This window comes from Lepisma saccharinum, chromosome 24, assembly GCF_977018435.1.
Source record: "Lepisma saccharinum chromosome 24, izLepSacc3.1, whole genome shotgun sequence".
Classification (NCBI taxonomy): domain Eukaryota; kingdom Metazoa; phylum Arthropoda; class Insecta; order Zygentoma; family Lepismatidae; genus Lepisma; species Lepisma saccharinum.
Window position 1 is genome coordinate 41,705,865 of NC_139252.1, and position 17,805 is coordinate 41,723,669.

The 17,805-nt window shown below is 39.8% G+C and overlaps 2 protein-coding genes across 3 annotated transcripts in view; both read left to right on the forward strand.

The window, feature by feature from the left end:
- Nucleotides 1–6,769, forward strand: part of LOC145978460 (angiotensin-converting enzyme-like) — a 37,325-nt gene extending 30,556 nt beyond the window's left edge. For both annotated transcript variants that reach the window (XM_083111109.1, XM_083111110.1), the window contains exons 11-14: nucleotides 629–727; nucleotides 2,343–2,483; nucleotides 5,584–5,753; nucleotides 6,614–6,769. In XM_083111109.1, the coding sequence (XP_082967235.1) occupies nucleotides 629–727; nucleotides 2,343–2,483; nucleotides 5,584–5,753; nucleotides 6,614–6,669 (466 nt within the window). In that variant the 3' untranslated portion in view covers nucleotides 6,670–6,769. The remainder of the gene's footprint in view (nucleotides 1–628; nucleotides 728–2,342; nucleotides 2,484–5,583; nucleotides 5,754–6,613) is intronic.
- Nucleotides 6,770–9,455: 2,686 nt separating this feature from the next.
- LOC145978163 (angiotensin-converting enzyme-like) overlaps nucleotides 9,456–17,805 on the forward strand; it is a 59,805-nt gene continuing 51,455 nt past the window's right edge. The window contains exons 1-6 of the mRNA XM_083110601.1: nucleotides 9,456–10,891; nucleotides 11,480–11,638; nucleotides 12,578–12,668; nucleotides 13,689–13,832; nucleotides 15,504–15,695; nucleotides 17,117–17,214. Coding sequence (XP_082966727.1) covers nucleotides 9,464–10,891; nucleotides 11,480–11,638; nucleotides 12,578–12,668; nucleotides 13,689–13,832; nucleotides 15,504–15,695; nucleotides 17,117–17,214 — 2,112 coding nt within the window. The 5' untranslated portion in view covers nucleotides 9,456–9,463. The remainder of the gene's footprint in view (nucleotides 10,892–11,479; nucleotides 11,639–12,577; nucleotides 12,669–13,688; nucleotides 13,833–15,503; nucleotides 15,696–17,116; nucleotides 17,215–17,805) is intronic.

Genomic DNA, 17,805 nt, shown 5'->3' on the forward strand with positions numbered 1-17,805 from the left:
ATAAGAAATATATAGATGTCGAAACATAGTTATTAATTATTTTTTTTAATAAGCTCTAACTAGCTTTAGAATCGACTTAAAGATTCATCTATAAGTGCAGCGTGAGGAGAAATTCATAACCTAGAATTCGCTGTTTATTTTTCTAATACTCGCCCGCATAAGCACCTTATGTAAAACTGTATCTCATCCCCTTAACTTTATATAGCTGCATACTGAGAGGGGGGGGGGAAAGTACTAAAAATTCAGATTTTAATGTATTTTGTACTGTTATCCTAAAGCTTCCAAAGGGGTCTCTTTCTTGCCCAAAATTAAAACTGCAAATTTTGAGACAACGTTGTGGTGATGATCATCCTGATAATAATATTATAAAATAATACCAAACCATGTTATTGTCAAGGGCAATTTATTTTAGAAATAAATATTAGAATTTATTAAAAGATCTACCGGAATAACATACTTTTTTCCGCCGTCGCTGTTAGATTTTAATCAATTACTAAAAATTTTACCATGACATGAAAAAAACAATAGCTTGCATCCGATTGCTTTCCTACACTCTCTTTTTGGAAGCTCGATCAAATTTTAAATTTCTAAAGCATCTCAATTCCATGTTGTCTTTCTTTTATTTCAGGGGACACTTTCAGGGCATCAAACCTCCTGTTGAAAGGACTGAGGAGGACTTTGACCCAGGTGCAAAATACCACGTGGCTGCTGGAGTACCTTATATACGGTAAGATCAACGAGGTAGAATTCTTAAAGTGGATGAAGCTGTGTCTCGTCTGAATCAAATCGGATGCAAATTTGTGCCTAGCTATTGGCGAAAAAGGAAACACGTGATATGCTTATGCACGGTACATGTGGCCCAGGAGCGTATATTCTAGGCTACCTATGCTATCTGCGATGCCTGAAGTCTAGAGAATAAAATACAGGAGGAAAATCGATCAGAAATTGTAAATAAAATGATTCATATCAGTGAAATGATGATGGTGATTCTGGAGTTGGCAACCTGATTTCCTATGAGTTGGCAACCTGATTTCGTATGAGTTGGCAACCTGATTTCGTATGAGTTGGCAACCTGATTTCCTATGAGTTGGCAACCTGATGTCGTATGAGTTGGCAACCTGATTTCCTATGAGTTGGCAACCTGATTTCTTATGAGTTAGCAACCTGATTTCTTAGGAGTTGGTAAACTTTTTTCTATTCATAGCCTAGGACCACGTGACATAGTGAGATAGCCCAGATCTTGGATTCAGTATACGCCACTGATGTGGCCCTTCTCAATGGACGACACCGGTCGCTAGCAGAAATAGTAGGGCAAGACTGTGCGTTCAATTTACCTAAACAAATTACGATCAATTTCAACATTTTCATCGCTATACCCCTTCTATAATCGTTGGGTGCACGCTTTAAGATCCTCATAAGAAATTCCACATTTTATTGTTGATAAAATACTGTGCATGAATTTATGTAATTGTATGTGTGTGTACAGTTTCTAGCAATAAATATGAGACATCTGGATACTGAAACATTCGCTTACCTGCATGGAGTAATGTGTGTTGCCTATCTCTGCGGCGAAGAGAGAACTTCAATAACAATATTTCAACAGCAACTTCGGCCATCGCCGTAGTTTGGCAACACACAGAGCACATTGCAAGGAAACAAGTATTTCAGGATATAGGTATCCCAGTTTTATTGCGGGTGACTGTGTACACTGTTAGAAGTTAGTGTAAAATTTATAATAGTCTATAATTAAAATTTAACAATCTGTCTGCTAATTTACAAAAAACTGGACGCAACCGTCTTTTTGTTTAAACTTAAATATTTTATCAAGCATAAAATGAAAAGTATTATAAATTGCAATTGCAAAAAAAACAACTAAGGTAAGGGTTTAAGATATTAGGGTTCCTTCCCGCATTGAAACCAACAGGTAGTTCTGGAAATATGAAAATTCTACAAATATTGAAAATTCTAATGAACAAACCACACGATTAACCTGCTAAATGTTCTTCAAAGAAATCTCAAACAAATCTAATTTGTTTTAGAATTTAGGATAGCAACGTGAGATTTCGAGACGAGAGGGATTTGAAAAAAGTCCTAGACAGGTTTTGGTACTCAGTGTTTCACCCATACACTACAAATTTTCACGACGACTCGCAATTGTTTTGCAGAAATGCTTCATTTATGACTATTTGTGTGCTAAATTTACCACTACACCCCCTAAAAATTATCTCACATTCATAAATTGTTAATTCCATATAAAGGCCTGTTGGTATTCACATAAATGGATGAAATTCACTGGAGGGACGATAAAGCGTTTGAAATCTGTTCATAATTTTCTGTTGCAGGTACTATGTAAGCGCAGTTGTCCAGTTCCAGTTCCACAGAGCCCTGTGCGAGATTGCAGGCGAATTCGTGCCTGGGGACAAGAGCAAGCCGCTACACAAGTGCGACATATACAAGAGCGACGAAGCAGGAAATGTGCTGAGGCAAGTATTGATTGATTTGGTGTTCTAAGTCCACTTTATGCACAGTAAGGCTAATCTGGACTGGACCTACAGTTTAAAGTGGGGTCCGAACCACTATGTGCCTCCACCGGGTATTGAACCCGGGACCCCTTGATTACAAGGCGACGACGCTACCACTGCGCCATCGGGAGGCCCTGAGGCAAGTATTGTTGAAGAGATGAATAACAGTTAAAAAATTGGTAAAAGTTAGATATTTAGGTCCATCAATTAAGATGCTCAAACAATTTGTTCTATAGTTTTAAATGTTTATCAAGTAATTATTACAAACCTTATTTCGACAATATATATTTTATAAATCTCTTAATACAGAGTTGAGTCTCTCGCTAGAAAAACCAAACATTCCTCAAAAACTTTTGAAAATTGTGTGTGGTTCTCTATGAACATTTACATGGACTCTATTGTCTATTGAACCAGAACATCACAACCCTCAACGAAATTGACTGCACCCGTGACCTTGAGACGCGGTCTTCAAGCAGTTATTTGACGCGGTGTAGGGTGATTGCATGTGCCACAAACGTATTCCATTGGACAGAAAGGAGAGAGAGAGAGAGAGAGAGAGAGAGAGAGAGAGAGAGAGAGAGAGAGAGAGAGAGATTCTATGAACACCGAAGATGGGCCGGGCCAACTCAAAAGTTCAGTATTTGTTCGGCGTATAAGACGCACTATTTTTCCTTTTAAAAATAGGTTTGTAAAACAGGGTACGTCTTGTACGCCGATACTCAGTTTTTGATTACCTTCAAGGAAGAGACCTAGCATTCCACAAGTTTGTAAATGTGTCTAAACTTATGGGATGCTGTGAAAACTAAGACAGTGTTAAATTGTTTAAGACGTGTGGCATTAGCGATGGTACAGAGGACAATTTCTTTTATAAGGACTCGGATTCTGATTTAGAAAAGGTTCCATTTAGCTCTGAACATGTATTACTGGGTTTAAAGATTAAAATTAAGTATTTCCTAGTTAGATGACGTAAGGTATTTGTTGAGAGTAGACATACATATTAATTTATATTTGAAGTACTGTAAATTAATTATAATAGTGATATAGCTAATATAGCTTACATGCCGGCAAATACGATATTTTATGCATATTTGAACCTACCCAAGCAAAAATCTCTTGCGATAACAGTGATTGTATCACAACGTAACACCTTACTTTTGGTTCAGCGCCTTGAATAACGTAGTGTGGAAAACGGCACTGTTCTGGCATCTCTGGCTGGTTCCACTCGAAAATGATCCGCTAGAGGCGCTGGTGTTGAACCCGGTGCTTGGTATTCGTCTGCTTATAATGGAAGTAAATGGAGTTTTCGCTGCAACGTCTGATTCTTTTACATGAAGCATTTCTATAAATGTGATAATTGCTATGATATTTGGTACAGTGGTCGCGAAGATATTAACGAACATTCTAGAAAGTCGACCACGTCCTGTTATCGTCATACTTTCGTTAATAATACGGGAGAAAAAATACGCGTGGAATGCTCTTGGCAACTAAATTTTTGTGTATTAATTAGGTTCATTATTATTATCATCATCATCATCATCATTTCTTTTAAAGATATACACACTGAAGCATTTGTATTTTTTATATTTACTGTCTCTTTTCTTCCGCTTTAAAGTAATCGCGGCGATGATGATAATGATGATTCCATGAAACGACAAGGGGAACCCCACAAAACTTTCTTAGTGCCATCGACATGAGTGTAAGGGAACTTTCAAACCAATGGGACAAGCGACACGGGATGTTCACACTGTCACACTAGTGACACACACTTCCAGACTGTAAAATAGCATTCATTGCACATGAGGGTCCAAACAGCAAACGACACGTTCATATGGCATATTTGCGTGCTACTTGTTACTTCGGTCGAAAAGCTCCTTAAAGGAAGGGTGTTCAGACCGAAGCGACGCGCTACAGGGGGAGTTCCCAACGGGAAGTGACAAGCGACATGGTGCCTTCAGTCTATTGGCAAGCGTTCGCTGCTAATTGTACGAACAACAGATAGGTGACACGAGAAACCGCGCATTACAACAACAGATCTAGGCGACACGATCAGTCACACTTGTCGTTTTGTCGCTTGTGCGTCGCTCAAACTGGGCCATTTCCTCAATAGCTTGCAACATGTTGCCGTGGTTTGTTGTTCGCGCATGCGCGATGCAATGAGGGTTTTCCTTAGGGAGATTGCGCACCAAAGCAACAAGGGGCACGCGACACTTATCGCTTGAGGATTTCACCAACCGAACGCTGGCCTGTGCTTCCCGTCATGCCGCTACGATGTGAAATGTTGCTCTTGATTGGCTCGTTTCCAAGCAGCATGTGTCGCTTCGGTGTGAAAGTTGCCTTGGACCGAAGGACCCTTGTCGCTTTGGTGTGAAACCTCGTATCGTTTGTCGCGTGTCGGTTTGGTGTAAAATCTCCTTGAGGAAACGGTGCAGTCAGAGCTTGTGTCCCTACGGTTCGAAAGGCTGCATTGATTACGGACTGCTCGCTTCCAAGCGACACTTGTGGTTTGTCGCCTCGGTATGAAATATCTCTCAGGATACTATTTATATTCTAATAACATAGAAAAATAAAACTCTAGTACACAATCCAACACCTGACGTCCGGAATCACTTTGCGATGTTTCTTCTTGTGTTACGCATGCTATTTATTTAATAATTTTATTTTACTTTTCTTTCCAAATTAATGTCATTTCGTGACTGCAAATCACTCCACAAATATAACTGTTTCCATCAATTCACGTACCGCCTTTCAAGACAAACAAATCTACATAATATATTCCAAAAACTAACAAAGCCGCATTACTTTCATAAGAAAATTAGCACCGACATTGATCGCACTGCCATCTATGTTTCTCATCCGTCTGGGGAACCAGTTTCTTGGGTCGTTTTCCACACTACGTTATTCAAGGCGCTGTACTTTTGGTGTGAATTGACTATGACATGTTACTTTTTGTGGAGCTTATCCAAATCTGGTTTCGACTCTGAGAGGTAGAAAAGACAGTTGAATAACCTAAAAGTACACGATGAATACACACATGTGCATAACGATATACTTTCTTTTCCAGCAAAATGTTGCAGATGGGAAATTCCAAGCCATGGCCAGACGCCATGGAAGTGATCACGGGGCAAAGGGCCATGGACGCCAGCGCCCTCAGGGAGTACTTCCGCCCTCTGGAGGAGTGGCTGACTGAGGACAATCGCAAGAATGGGGAATTCATCGGCTGGGAGGAGGAAGGTAGGTACTGCAGAAACAGAAGTTCAAGTGGTAGTTCACACCACACTCTGTATACATGAAATTGCCTGTTATAAATCTGAAAAACATTGATAAATATTGTAACATGAATTAGTGTATATGATGTTTGGATGGAAAGTCAGCATAAATATATAACCTTATCTGCTAAAGTTTAGCAGTGCAATTGCATGTGAAGCTACTTGTTTATGTTCATTTTAAGTTTGCATAGTGTTTAGTTTTTTGTGTCATGTTTGCATGCATAGTTTACTGTTTTTTAGTGATATGTATTATAATTCTGCTGATAACATTAAATCTGGTAAGATATATTCTCAATCCTTTATAATTAGTTTCCATTTTTAAAGTTTCGTCAACCGAAATTTCTTCGACACTTTAGTTCAAAACAACGTACAGGAACATTTAGAAACTAGAAATTGTTTTGTTCAATCTGAAGCTCGAACAGGAGCAGAAATAGCATACACCTATAGCTTCAACGCCAAGTGCTTTCTGTTAGGGAGAAAAATGCACGTTGAACCACACGAGCTGTACACAAGAATTTAAAAACTAGTTCTCCATTTCCAATTTATAGAGAAAGATAAAGCCCCCTTCCTCTCCTCTGTCTCCTCATCAACAAGTTTCTAGGTTTCCGGGTTTGTCCAGCGTTGATGGGCAAGAATCAGAATTCCTGATTAATGCTTCCTTCTCGGAATGGGTAAATTAACATTTAGTATGAAGTATGAGTTGTTACATAGGTTCCTGAACGTGTAATAAAGGGACAAATCACCATATGGGTAATTCATTCTAGAATATCAGCAGATTTATAAATTTTCGCTTATTTCTTATTACTGAAGTTCTATTTTTTAAAGTTTCAGAAAACTCCTCCCCAGAAACCACAACTACAGAGACCTCTACTGAAATCTGAAGCAGGAGGTAGAGAATGGGACAGAGAGCTGGAAAGTGCAAGCGACAAGAGCTGCTGAAGTATTGTGAAGTTGTATGCAATTTAGTGTTAAATAAAAATATTTAACATTAAATACTTTTGTTATTTAACACTTAGTTAACTACCATGTAGTACCAATAAAAGCGTGGAGCTTTAAGTATAATATACCCAGGGAAGTTTGTTATAGCATTTCCAATTCCACTAAGAACTGTAGGAACAAATTCTCACCTCTCAAATATAAGAAAAATGAATTCTCTTCGTTGTGGAGATCTGCAGGATGAGAAGGAAAACTTCATGGAAATCTTCAGCAAGTAAAATCTCTTTTCCTGTTTTATTGTCAACTTCAGTTTAAAAAAAATCAAAAGTAATGGATCGTTATGTGGATTTGCAAGAAACAACAGATTGGAACCATAAGGGAAACAGGGGAGGGAATTTTGAACAATAAAATATAGAAATAACCATAAACCAAGTTTGCTTTGTAGCCAAAATTAACTACAAAGAAGAAGAATAAGGGGATGATTGAGTTTGAATTGTTCTCGGTACTTCAGTCTTTGTGGCTTCTTTCACCCATTAGCTACATAATTCAGAGAAAACCATTTACTTGAAATCCTTACATATAGCTAGTAGTAGAAACAGGGTGCAAAAAATTCGCCCGACTGAAGTTAAAAGTGCAGGGTGTAAAATGGACTTGCACATAAGTCGCATGCATGCACTAAAACATATCATACACCAGAGGCGTGGTGTGACATTCTCGAAACTGTAAGCAATCTTAGTAATGGTCCCATCATTGAGAAGTACCTGCTCAGCCACTTCAGCTACCGTAACTAGTCCAAAAATGATTAATTTCACAAGAGCCCACATGAGAGGTACAACAGTGTCGATCATTATCCATGTGTACCTGAAAATAGAGTAAAAATAGAAAGAAAATAGACTGCAAATCTGTCGCGTGTACTCCTTTTTCAATCATCTGACTTCGAATCACATAAGAAGAATGACAAGTTTTATACTACGTGTATGTAGAATTTTTCAGTTTGGTTATTCACTGCATCCTTCATTACAGCCAGTTTCACAAATAACTTTATACTCTTGCCACGAACTTTATTACTGTAAAGAACAGTAAACGTACTTAAACCATTCGAACATTTCTTACACTAAATGATTTTGCCATCAACAAGTCTTCAATCCACAATTACAGTTATTGCTAAGTTCATAATGACGTTCCTGCGGATATATCGAAGTATTGAACACAGCACTAAAAGCTCACAGCATAATTATTCTTCCAGTTGCTTACACGGCAGGTTACAATCACATACTGCGACCTGGCGCTGGCTAGAATAAAGCAATGGCCGCTATCTTGCCAGAGCGGCAAGTGCGTTGCCTACATGTCAATTACCGCAGCAATAAAGCTAGAAATCAATAACTTTTGAATATGTTAAATTTCAACCTGTAAAGCCCGAACGATCAAAGAACATACCCCAGGCCCGTAGTCAGGCACTGCCGTCAGCCTCCTTGACATTAGGTCATTAGGTAAAACTATTTTTTGTATAATTTGTTTGGAGTGAAAAGTGAAAATGCAGACAGCAGCTATTACATTCATTCATCTTGTTTATAAGCCGAAGTCTAGGTAGAAGATTCTCTAGACTTTAGAAAGTTATTCTTTGAGGAAACTTCTTTATCTGTACCTTCTCTGCCCCTTCCACATCTGCGTCGAAGGTCAACAGCTCCAAATTTTGGGGAACGAAGGGGGATTTTATTGTTTCGGGCAGGGGTGGGATGTACTGTAGGCACTATGGTTGAATATTGTGTATTTTTTCTTGTGTGATATACATATCTGCATCATCAAAAGTAGTATGGAGTGTGTAGTAAGGGATGATGTCAGTAGAAGTCAATTAACACTTCAAGAGATGTTTTAGAAGATATAGAAAAAAAACTGTAGTATTTGCATGATATTTCTAAATTTTATATTTTACATTAACTTGATGACCCTTCCTCCCCCCCACCTTAATTTAATACTGTTAAACTTTCGAAAATGGACTTGGTCTACAAAGCCCCCTCCTCTGATAACGCGTGAGCCCCCCTGGATATCAATTATAGCTACTTTCTGACATACCCAGACTTTCGTCTCCAAATGTAGAAGTTCCCAAGTCCAAAGTGCGGTGTTGCCACACGCCTGATTTTTGTCCAGTCGTAAATGACACCTTCTGCTGTCCACATGCACCCTTCACTGGAAGTTCAGGAAGAGGCAGGGAATGGAAGACCCATTCATTTCCTAACTTGGACGGTCGTTAGGCTTAACGGTGCCTTGGACCCCAAACTGTTGCTCCAAGGCATAAGTTTTGCAATATAGCACAAGAATTCCCCGTCACCATGGCAACTGGTCCAACCTGATTGGTTCAGGGATTCATGTGATCCTCCCTATCTTCCGACGCAAAAGGCAAAAATAGAATTTCAAGTTTGTACTTTGATCGTATGGCCTTTACTGTATAATGTTTTGTTTGTAAGCATTCACGCCCTTGTCATACACAGTGTACTAGTCTTGTCTTCCTAAGAAAAGTGAAACTGTGACGATGGCGATAAGATACGAAGTCCAACAGTCGCATAAATATTGTTTTATAGCATGAAGCTTATTATAGAAATTGAATAGCCTACATAACCTCTGTGGCATATTTGCTCCCATCGCAAGTAACCGCACAATCAGCAAACAATACATATTCCAACAAACGGCAAGTGTTGCGATGTGACACTTCTATTCCTCTACTGGAGGTAGGTTCAACCAATGACCAAATACCGGAAGGCTGCCGTCACGATGATCATGTTTATTTCCTTAGTTTTGAGCACTGGAGTAACGAAGTTTACGGTGGATTCGAACAGCTTATCCAGACGCTCGTATCAAGATAGACCCACCGAACGTGCAGGTGTTGCGAACGAGGATGGCACGAAAATGAACCTTGCTTGGATAGAGGGTGATATTGTCAGCCAGCGCTCCTCGGGGCAAAGGATTGCCGCTGTGGTCGACAAACACAAACACGGAAACTTGAGTGAGGACACCTTATGGTCGATCCTTGCACGTTACGGAAACTTGACACCCGCACGTGGGATATCAAAAACAGAGTTGCAGGGAAATACCGTTCTTGAACGGAAAGTGATGAAACCAGCAGATGACAACGAGAAAGAACGCAGCGGTGAAGCCTCAGTACCTCTTCTTTCAGGTTTGTTGACCAGGATGAACAAAGGAACTAGGATAAGACGACCAATAAACGTGGAGCAAACGGAAGCGCAGCAGAAAGTCGAAGCTGAAGGGTTGAAGATAAGGAAATTCGATGATTTGCGCAGAAGGATGTGGCGGAAGCGGTGTAGAAGAATAGGTGATGTAAAGTCTAGTCAGACGTGCCGTAAGAGATTGATGGCTGCTGCGAGGAAACAAAATCGAACCTTCTCACCATGGGAACCAAGCGACAAAGCTTGGGTAACAGAACAAAGTAACACTGACATGCAAACTACAAGTTACATGAAAGGATATAAAGAGCTAAAAATATACTTCTCACAAGAAAGATTGCCGAGCAGATTAGCACGAAGAGTGAAGCGAAGAGAAGAATATCGAACGGCTGCGAAAGAGAACAGTTTCCACTTAAGAAGAATTAGGAACGATGAAGAGACGAAGAAAGATTTACTGGAACGAGGTCGACAGTTAAGTGTCAGCAAATCGGAAGTTATAAGCAACACAATTACCGCAGATTTGCCAAATGCCGAAATGACTCTCATTAAAATCATGGAAAAAGCGATCGTGGCGCCAGCTGCCTGTCCTCCCACAGACGACCATCGAAAGGACATAGAGGACATCGCGAGAAGCGAATGTAAAGAAGGCAGAAGAAAAGTAGATGCCGAAGGAGCAACACATTACTTCGGGAACGAAGTCAATGCCTATGCAGCGACAAGTGTCCGGCGATTGAGGAACAGAACTAATAGCGTCGCAGATAATTCTGAAGTGCCCAAACATACGACGATGAAGAAGGAGAAGGAAAAGTTTGCCAAAATCGAGAAGCTAGCGGTTTCGACTCTGGAGGACAAGAAGTGGGAGACCAATAGGAGAGCGAGAATCTTGTTGAAAGAAGTTGACAAGGAGCTCTCAAAGGCGCATTACATGAATACGGTCGCTCAGTGGGAATACGAGACTAACATAACGGAAGAAAATAAACGGCGAGCGGTAAGTTCACCCATTCTACAGAGTTCAAATGCTCTGTATGCCTAGACTAGAGACGAGCTAAGTGGCATCACATTTAGGCAGAATCGTATGCTACTTTGGTATCCTCTGGCTCGTGAGAAACGGGATTGTATGTTTACCAATGAAGTAAGCATACCGAAGTACAAAAAGGTGACGATGTAGAAGACTTCTTGTTGCCGGATGGTGCCGTGCCTTGTTTGAAAGATCGACCACTGAGGATCTGTTATGAGGAAATGAAGGTGAAGCTGTAAGAGTTAGAAAGTATTCCAAATCATTTCGTTTACCTCAACAATTTCCATTTAAGCCGACCCCCGTGGTCGAGTGGTTATCACAGAGCGTTATGACGCCAGGTGTCTCGGGTTCGAATCCGACCCGGTTATGGAAGTTCTTTTTGATTATCTCTTCATCAATCCCATCACATCATCACTCACCCTGATCTTCGCGACTTGCCAAAAGTGGCAGAATAGCCAAGTTAAGTAAACCAAATCAATCAAGTAATTCCATTATTTGAATCATTGTTACTGATCACTTAGTTTAGTGATTCCCATTTCTGATTGCCAATTCTCGCAGGTGGAGGCCGCCCAACGCCTGGCAGACACCGAGAAGGCCATCTGGATCAAAATCATCCCCCTCAGAGGGCTGAACTGCAGGGACGCCACCGTCAGACGACAACTGAAACTCCTTTTCGTTCTCGGGATGGCCATGCTGCCGCCCAAAATGAACAGAATGGTAAGTGGACGCTTCTTAAATTCATGGGCAGTGCTGCGGTTGCATTGAAACAGAGTATCATTCCCCTCAAACGGAATTCGTTTCTTCCCATAACCTTGTCCTTTGTGGAAATACTTCCAAAGTATTTTTTTTCTTTTCTTCTCTTTCTTTGAAGGGTCAAAACTATTGTTACAAGAAAACACGAACATGATACTATATACACAAGATAAGATGCTACTCAGTGAAATTCTTCTCCGTCCCTTCCTAAATACAAAACAATTCAACGCGCCTCCCCGATGGCACAGTGGTAGCGTCGTCGCCTTGTAATCAAGGGGTCCCGGGTTCGATATCCGGTGGAGTAGTTCGGATTACACTTTAAACTGTAGGTCCAGAAATGTGAGAATTCGCCGGCCCCCGTGGCGGAGTGGTTATCACATCGCGCTACAACGTTAGGGGTCCCGGGTTCGAATCGCGGCCTGGGCATGGATGTTTGTGAGTGTTCATGTCATCACTCATCTCCATCTTCGCAAATTAGCCAAAAGTTGCACAAAAAGCGAAGTAAAATAAAGCAATTGAATCAATCAAAATATGAGAATTCGTCCGAAGATCAATTTCCATCGGGGAGTGGCAATCCCATGGCCTCCTGAACTCTTTAAATTTTATGACAATTATTACCAACAGGCACGATTACTGGATATACATAGAAAATGAACGAAATGATCAGGTGATAACCTACAGAATATCGGGCGTGGATGTCTGTAGCACTTTACGGTCACCAGAAGACTTTCTTTTCTACAATTCAAGAGAAGAAAAGAAAAGGCCAAGATTTCTCATTAGAAGTAACTTCAGCAAGTAGTATAACACACAGAAGATATAGTAGAAGTACATATATAATAATAGATATATGTATATGTACAATAGGGTAGGAATTAAATAGAGACCTATTTCTTTCCTAATCAGTTCCAGAATTTGGTGACTGACATGCAGATGACTTACAGTACAGCGGAGGTCTGTGACATGGAGGAAAAGGACTGCGATATTGACCTCAATGGTAAGTGAAGGTTTATATGAGTTCTAATGCCTCTCTAAATAGAAAGGTTGTAAGTTTGTTTCTAAATAAATATAATTATATGACTGTTCAAGACCGTTAATTTTCGCTGCCACCGTGAAAAATGGCCATAACTGTTTTTAAAGTATTAACAATCACATAGTTAACCAAATCAATGTACTTTTAATTACTCATTTCATAAAAGTATATTTATGGTGCAAGGAACTGCAATTTATAATTGTTATCTATTTTTATGCATGATAAAGTATTAAAATTTAATAAAAAAGAACGTTGCGTCCCATTTTTGTAAATTAACAGGCAGACATGAATTTTAACGGTAGAATATTGAAAATTTTAAGGTACCTTGCCACAATAGGACAAGCTTATTTATCTTTTGAGGTGTAAGGGGTGGCCATTTCTCAATACACCAATGTTGCAAGCCAACGAGGCTCTGACGTGTGGACCTACGGCCAGTAGAATCATGTGTGTTGTCCTATGTTTCGTCTTTATTATATGTGCTGAGTTCCCCTTTACAGCCTCAGCTTTTAATTAGGTAAGAATATTCTAGTCCTCAGACACATGTGTTTATTTTAGTTATGGTAAGGGGCTGAGACCCGTATAATGTGACGAGTGCAAAATAGCCTAAGTGCTGGAGCACCCACAATTTTAATTTCAATCAATCAATATATTAATTCTTTATCTTTTAATTAAGATGTGTAGGAGGTAGTCTTTTTTAATAAAGTAAATTATACTTAATTTAACGAAGCACTTCTTACCAAACGAAAAACATTCTAAGTTATCTTCGACTTATCCATTTTGTGCTATTTGTTATTTTAATTGTTGTATCTTCATTGTTGATTATATAGGCGTGAAATAAAGTTTTCACCTGTGCAGGCAAGTAAGCACAGACAGGCAGAGTGGCTAAAGCCTAGACAGAATGGCTTCCTCCTGGCAGGGATTTCCTAACGGTCTGCCAGTTCCAGCATTGCAAGCAGATGTAACTTATCTCTAATCTTCCCTTAGATCTGACGGAGATCTTCAGGCAGTCGAGGAACGCCGCCACGCTGCAGCACTACTGGCAGGAGTGGAGCAGAGCCACGGGGGAAAAGATGAGGGACGGCTACGAAGAGTACGTGGAGCTGCTCAACATCGGAGCCCGCTTGAATAGTTAGTAGAACCTCGAATTGTGTGAACATGGCAGCGCGCAGAGATATTTTAGCCCCCACCCCCCAAACCAGACACTTTGCGATCCTTCGATATCTCCTTCTAATGCCATGGTTTGCAATATTTACGTACATCCTAAAAATTTAAAATGATGAAACAAAAAACGCATTGAAAAATAATATATTTAAGGATTCGTAGTCTGATTTTTTTATTTTAAAAAAGTTTAGCATATTTCAGAAAATTTCAGTTATATCTTACTGCTTAAAGAACATCTATAAAAACGTACCATTACTGCTACTTTGGGAAACATATAATTCCAGCAGTGTGCTGCCAGAATATAAGGGATCCTATGAAAAGAAACATTTCGGGGTAAGTTGAGAAAGTAAGTTAGCATGATGTAAAATATTGTATCTATAAAGGGTACGTCATGTACAGAGTTAATGGTGACATCTATTTCCACGTGCTGACCCCGCAAAGGAAATGGGTCACTTCATCACTTGAAGATCTTCAATGGGAACAAGAGTCCATTAACACCTGACCTCTGCGAGATGTAAATTTCTCCGTCGCATATTCTGTTGGCATCAAAGAAAAACTTTAAATGGCGCCCTAGGCATCAGCCCCCCTAACCTACCCCTCGCTACGGGCCTGGTCCGCATGATATTTCCTAAGGGGAGGAGGACGGAGTCGAAATCGAAAAGTTGATTTCCTTAAATGTAATATACGTGTTATCGTGACATCTTAAGGAAATAGGAGAAAACACTGTAAGAATAAGAGATATGAATAAGACACACATGCACACACTCAGTCATAGAGAAAAGGGGAGAAGAAAGATACATACAAAAGTGAGAGAATCAAAGAGGGAGAATGAAACAGGATTTACAATATAGAGATGGAGAGATAAGAAAAATGAAGTAGTAAGAGACACAAAAGCGAAATTAAGATGGGGTGAGACGTAACTAATATTGAAATCTCATCCAGTGATTTCTAATTACGGTCACAGAACTAAGTAAAATAAAAATACATAAACCATGTTAGTAATGTCCATTCCAGTAGCAGAAACGTTTGCACTCTTAACACAGAATTTTAAGATAAATATTCAATATCCAACTGATCAGGGGATTCAGCACTGTAATCAACACTTAGCTCAGTAACAAAATAATTAAATAATCCTTTTAGAAAATGCAAAACACTTTTTTAAACAAGTGGTTCCCCAATACAATTTTACACACAGAATTTTATTTGTTTTATCAACAAGAATTATGAGCAAAAATAAGAAAACGCATATAATGCTCAATTGGCAGTTTCAGCCCATCATTGTTTTTCTCATTGCGAAGCAGTTTTCATTTGGAAATCAGAGTACATATAAACTCAACATTATTATTATTATTCGGGATTGAGCACATCTCAAGGGGTGAGAATAAAGAAGAAAAGGCTACAGAAAACATAGTAAAAAAAGGTAAAAATCAAGAAGAAAGGGAGTAAGCACGAATAAAGAAACACAAGGACTCAGAAAAAGCAGGCCGAAAGACAAAAGGAAATATTACATAAAGAAGAAGGGGAGATTAACTTGGGTGGCAAGTCGACTTGAAGCGCTCGCAGACAGCATCTTCTCGATCCTTACTATATATTATCTGCAATTCTTATAGATTAACATTGCATTTTTCTTCTTCCGAGATTTCACAGATGCTGTGGACCATTGGCTGAAGCCCTACGAGACTGATAATTTCCCCCGGATGCTGAGGAAGATGTGGCTGAACCTTCGTCCTCTGTACCTGGAGCTCCACGCTTACGTCAGGCGACGACTGAGGGACTTCTATGGCGAGGAGACAATTTCCGCGCGCGGTTCGATCCCCGTTCATTTGCTAGGTACGCATAAATATTTCACTTGCGTATAAGCAGCAGCTTCTGAAGTTGAACATGGTTTGCCGAGTTTGACAATATTTTATATACAGAGTGATCACATGTGCTTGGTATCTAAATGCTGGTGCCATAGGTTTTACTGCGATGGCATGTGAAAGGATAAGTGTCCATGGCTATTACCATTCGTTATCTGTTACAAAGAACCCAAGTTCAGAACGAGAACAAAACTAAACCAACAATTAAATAATTGAGAATTGTTGAAAATTCACATATACCCAGCCCATTTATTGCAAGTGAATATACTTAAAAAACTAGGTCTTAAAAAAAAGAACCCATCCTTCGTTACAAGGTTCAAAGCACAGAACATTTTCACAGGAGAGTTATTGCTTGATTACAGTCATTTGAAGTGAACATTTTGTGATGGAAGACACCTTTATTTCTGATATACGTTACTTAAAATCGCTTTTCGCATCTCGAGGTTTAATCATATGAGGATGATTGGACGAAATTGGTAAGCCGGCTCGTTAAGTGGTCAACGTTCGACCTCGCAACCGAAGTTTCATGTTCTAGCCTCGACCACATTTCCGTGAGTGTCCCTTCATCGATTTTATCACATCGTCGCGAGTATTCGAAAAGCGGCAGAAAAGCGTCGCTAAACAACAAAAATACAAATACGAAATTGATGAAGAGACAAAAAAACAAAGGAACATCTATGAATCGCGCCGTGAATCTCTGGTAGTAAAAGATTGTGAGTCGGTCATCCATGTCTTCTAATGTGTCCACAAGCTTACAATTCTTACAAGAATCTTAAAAGTCATGTACGAGGGTAAGTCAATAAGTAGTTCACAAACGTTTATGTAAAAAAATCTAGATGAGATACTGCCTTGAAAACCCCGTACACTTCTAGAGCACGGTCGCCATGTTTAAACTGAGCTGGCAATGCGTGTGTATGCAATATAGCGACTGCTAACTAAATATTATCACCGTGGATTATGCTGCCACCTAATGGCACCTTTAGAAACTACTCACTAGTATTTTCAACTATTCAATATCAGTTTGTGACCTATTTACGAACTTCCCCTCCTGCAAATAGCAAATTTTTATAACGCTCATTGCATCTAAGGTCTCAATTTTTCGAGAAAGGACAGTGGTTATCTCTCTCGCAGTCCTGGAATCGATCCCGCTGAGGCTTCCAAACTTCAGTCGTTGACAAAGCGTCAGTGGAACAAATCTTGTAAAGAAATAACGGAATCCTGTCCAGGAAACTACGTAGATAAGAGCGGCGATGAAATTATGCGCTGACCACGCGTAGCCCAATGGAAACTGGCAGTCCTTTGACCTCGGAGGGCTATTCTGCTACGGCGTTTAGTTTAATACACATAAGACCAAATATGACACGCGCGCACTACTTCTCCTTTGTTTTCTAGGTGACCTTTGGGGACAAGAATGGACCAATATATACTCGTGGACAGCCCCGTATCCCAGCAAGGTTTTCCTCAACATGACCCATTGCATGAAGCAGCAGGTAAGTGAATACGAGAGTACACTCACCGGCAATAACATTTAGACACCTATCTCCTGGCATGATAGCTTCCCTGCAATGCTTACGTGCTGCATAACGACGATGACCGAACCTCATGACCAGGCCCATTTCAGGTGGGGCTCATCCCTTATCAGCAGCCGCCATCTAAAGGCGAAAAAGTTGAGGGGTAGAAGCCCTGAAAATGAATTTCTCAGTATATTACAACTTATTATGCAAGATGTTTAATCCTACTAACGAAGTAAAATTAATTACCACTACACACTATTTGAAATAGATATTTGTAGGATTTCGATTGGGGCCTCATCCCCCCAAGCCGACCCGCTGGCAACATTCCTGAATATGGCAGTGGCGAAAACAAAGCACGCACGGTCAATCATTTCTGCGGCGTGACTTTCATGACTTAAATCAAGAAAAAGCAAAATTACGGTGACAGGTCTGTTACCATCAGATAAAAAGTTACCACATTTTGTTTGAGAAATCATATTCTGAATGTTGGTCAAACATATTACTTAGTGAAACCTAGAGAAATTGGGCAAGTAATGCGTTTTATATGAAAATATGATTGTATCAAAA